This window comes from Lolium perenne, chromosome 7 (genome assembly GCF_019359855.2).
Source record: "Lolium perenne isolate Kyuss_39 chromosome 7, Kyuss_2.0, whole genome shotgun sequence".
Lineage (NCBI taxonomy): Eukaryota > Viridiplantae > Streptophyta > Magnoliopsida > Poales > Poaceae > Lolium > Lolium perenne.
Window position 1 is genome coordinate 242,753,225 of NC_067250.2, and position 3,339 is coordinate 242,756,563.

A 3,339-nucleotide genomic window follows, 5' to 3' on the forward strand; every position below is an offset into this window, starting at 1 on the left:
GAAATATAAGGCTAGGAATGGGGATTTTGGGGAACAAAGAGAACCTAAGCTAGCAGCCATGGGGAAATTTAGAAACGAATCGTGAAGCAGAGAATGGAGAAGACGTACATAACGGAACGTGGCTTAGCTGGTAAACTAGGGAGGCTTTAATTTCCAGGCGATTGGAACAAACCGGCCCATAGCACTGGAACATAAAACACCCTAATTTTTGTCTGCAATTTCAGAAGACTGGGCACCATGTGAACCAATGAAGGAGTTGTTGATTTACATGAGTTTTTGTTACGCCCACATCACATTAAACACCCTCAATCCCTCAACCGCCTCCATGGCTGTTTGATTCGCATAAGAGGGATAATCCTGCCGTAATACTACTCTTTCAGATTGCGTTGCCAATCACATTGCGGGAGTGGAGCACAAAGATGGTGCCTCTTTGAGGTTGTCGAACTCAAGATGTTCAGATCACATTCCGGAGTGGAGCAAGGAGATCTGCCCATTTTAGGTCATCGAACTCGAGATGTGGTATACCGCAGAACCATGGGTTAAGGTTGGTATAAAGATAAAGCAATTCTCGACGCGTGTAGTTTCATCTCACTTGCTCGCTACTAGTGGTGGGATGCTTTGTTCATTCCTGAAGTAGTCATCAGGATCCACCTCGCCCTTCGCCATCGCCAGCCTCTTGAAGTTTCCCTTGTAGTACTTCTCGCCCCAAACCTTAGCGGCCTCGTAGTTGGTAACGTTACCAACAACGGTATTCTCACCAAGGTCAAGGTCCCTGTAGTTCACGTACGCCTCCCTTGGGTTCTGGCTTACATACGGCGCCATGAACGTGTAGAAGTCTTTGAGCCACTTCGTCTGCGCCGATCCATCCGTGGCGGCTGACCAGAAATTCATGTACTGGATGTTGTACAGCACGCCATCACGGTGAGGGAACGGTGTCGCCGTCTCCGGGAAGCTGCTGATCTTCCCGCCATAAGGCTCGGTGATCATCAGCCCGGCGTTCGGCTTGCTTAGCCAGGCGAAGATCTGCGCCCAGACATCCTTCGGGATGGCCTGACGAACGTAGTCGGACGTGGCCTTGCTGAAGCTGGTCGTGGATGTAGCCCGGTTTAGGATGTCCGCCACGGTCGCGGTGCTGCCCAAGTAGATGTAGGGCACGGACTGGATCCAGGACATCTCCTTACAGTGCGCCCGGTTCAGTCCGAGCTCCGGGAAGCTGCTACCCATCAATGGAAGGAGCGTGTCACAGGTGCCCAGGTACATGGACTGGAAGTTAGCCCCCTGGTTCTGGACGACCACCCTTATGAACAGGTCATCGGGAAGAGCTGGGGCGACTTCTTGCCACTTAGTGAGTACGTCTACCGCGCCCTCGTTGACGGACTTAGGGACGCTAAACATTGTCACAGTCGGCGGGACGGACACGAGGTTCACCTTCCACGACAGAACGATGCCGAAGCTCGCGCCGCCGCCGCCGCGAATGGCCCAGAACACGTCCGCCCCCATGGCCTCCTTGTCCAGGAGCCTCCCGTTGGCGTCAACCAGCGTGGCGTCCAGGACGTTGTCGATGGCGGCGCCGTACTTCCGCAGCAGCATGCCGAACCCGCCCCCGCTGAGATGGCCGCCCACGCCGATCGTCGGGCACAGGCCGGCCGGGAAAGCAAGCGTGTTGCTCGCCTTCGAAATCGCGTAGTACAGCTCTCCGAGCGTCGCGCCGGAGTCCACCCACGCGGTGGCTGCCGTCTGGTCGACGCTCACGGAGCGGAGGTTGGCCAGGTCCACAACGGCGAACACCTCGGGGCGAGCGGAGCGGTACGAGAGGCCCTCGTAGTCGTGGCCGCCGCTGCGCACGCGGATGCGCACGTCGTTCTGGCGGCCGCAGACGACGGCGGCCTGGACGTGGGAAGCGTTCGTCGGCGTGACGATGACGAGCGGCTTCACCATGCTAGGCGTGGAGAACTTGGGGTTCCGGATGGAGGACACCAGGACGGACGTGAACGAAGGCGAGCTCTGCATGTACAGGAGCTCCTCCGGTATGGCTGCCGAGAGGCATTGGAGGAAGCCGTCGGAGGTAGCTAGGGAAGGGACGGTTGCATAGCACGAGAGGAAGATGAACAGGACCGCTGCTAAGCTCCTAGACAAGGCCATGTGTGTCTTGTGCGCTAGCTTTGTCTCCTCAGTGCTGTTGCCATACTTAGCTTGGTATAGAGCTCTAGATATAGTCCCGCTTTTGCTTTACGAGTTGGACTTCACCGTCGGTCTCAGCTGGCAAATGAGGACCTTCCAAAGTCATGTGGTCAGCTACAAGACGTGGTGACGGTTGAGTGGCGAGTAAATTAGTAGCCGGTCTAAAATAGATGGCTCCTGGCGGGTAGCACTATCTGTCTCTGAGGTGGAGCCTACCACTCACCAACAGAATAGTCAATATCTGTCCAATCATATCTTCCGATTGTACACTGCCATCCCGTGCCATCCCGTGTGAACAAATGCACATGTCTTAATTATGTCAGAATTGTCCCGTTTGACGTGTATAATTGGCCCTCGTTATTGGGCGGTTTGCACAAAAATAACCCAAAAGTGAAAAAAAAAGCACAGACTGACCTCCGGCGAAACTATTTCACCCATCTAACCCTTTTATGTGGCGTCCCTCTCATGGGCGCCACACAAGCCAATGTGGCGCCCCTGCTGCCGGCGCCACAAACCCATCCGACGTGGCCCGTCGACGCTGAGCTGGTGATCCCGATCCGACGTGGCAGCATGTGTGGCGCCGCTCTCGCCGGCGCCACACTTTGAAAGTGTGGCGCCCGTGGCAAGGGCGCCACACATGCACTTAAGTTTGGCCGCGCGCGCCCCCAGCCCGACCCAGTCTTCTTTCTTTCTCCCTCTTTTCTTCTTCTCTCCCCTGTGGCGGCCGGCTCTCTCTCTCTCCCCCCTCTCCCCCACCAAATCCACCACCAAATCACCAGATCTGTCCATGGAGATCGTTCCCCATCCATTTCTCAAGGTAATCCCCTTCGAATCTTCTCCATTCATCCACTAATTTTATAGATCTTGCTAGTTATGGACATGAACCCTAGACATGGAATTTTTTTGTGCACTCTATATTGTAGTGTTTGTGTTGGAGATGGTAGCCTCATGTATGCATGTGTTTGCACCATAGATTTGTTGAAACCTAGATATGAAAGCTGTAAAGACGGAGGAGCGCCACCACTTCTTCGATTCGGTCGTTCAGTTGGCTCGTGACATAAGGGAGAAGGAAGAATTGGCTGAAGAATGTAAGAAGAAGAAGGCGAGGGGGGAGGGAGCCTTTGCCACGCAGTGATGTCCCTTTGGCTATGTTCTTGT

The 3,339-nt window shown here is 54.7% G+C and overlaps 1 protein-coding gene across 1 annotated transcript; it reads right to left on the reverse strand.

The window, feature by feature from the left end:
• Nucleotides 1-436: 436 nt before the first annotated feature.
• On the reverse strand, nucleotides 437-2,200 carry LOC127314118 (berberine bridge enzyme-like Cyn d 4). Its single transcript, XM_051344585.1, has one exon. It carries the CDS (start codon nucleotides 2,140-2,142, stop codon nucleotides 589-591), a length of 1,554 nt encoding a protein of 517 aa, XP_051200545.1. The 5' UTR covers nucleotides 2,143-2,200; the 3' UTR covers nucleotides 437-588.
• Between the last annotated feature and the right edge of the window lie 1,139 nt (nucleotides 2,201-3,339).

Excerpts from the sequence above, each read along its gene's own strand:
- LOC127314118 (XM_051344585.1), bottom strand. The coding sequence starts at position 2,142 with ATGGCCTTGTCTAGGAGCTTAGCAGCGGTCCTGTTCATCTTCCTCTCG.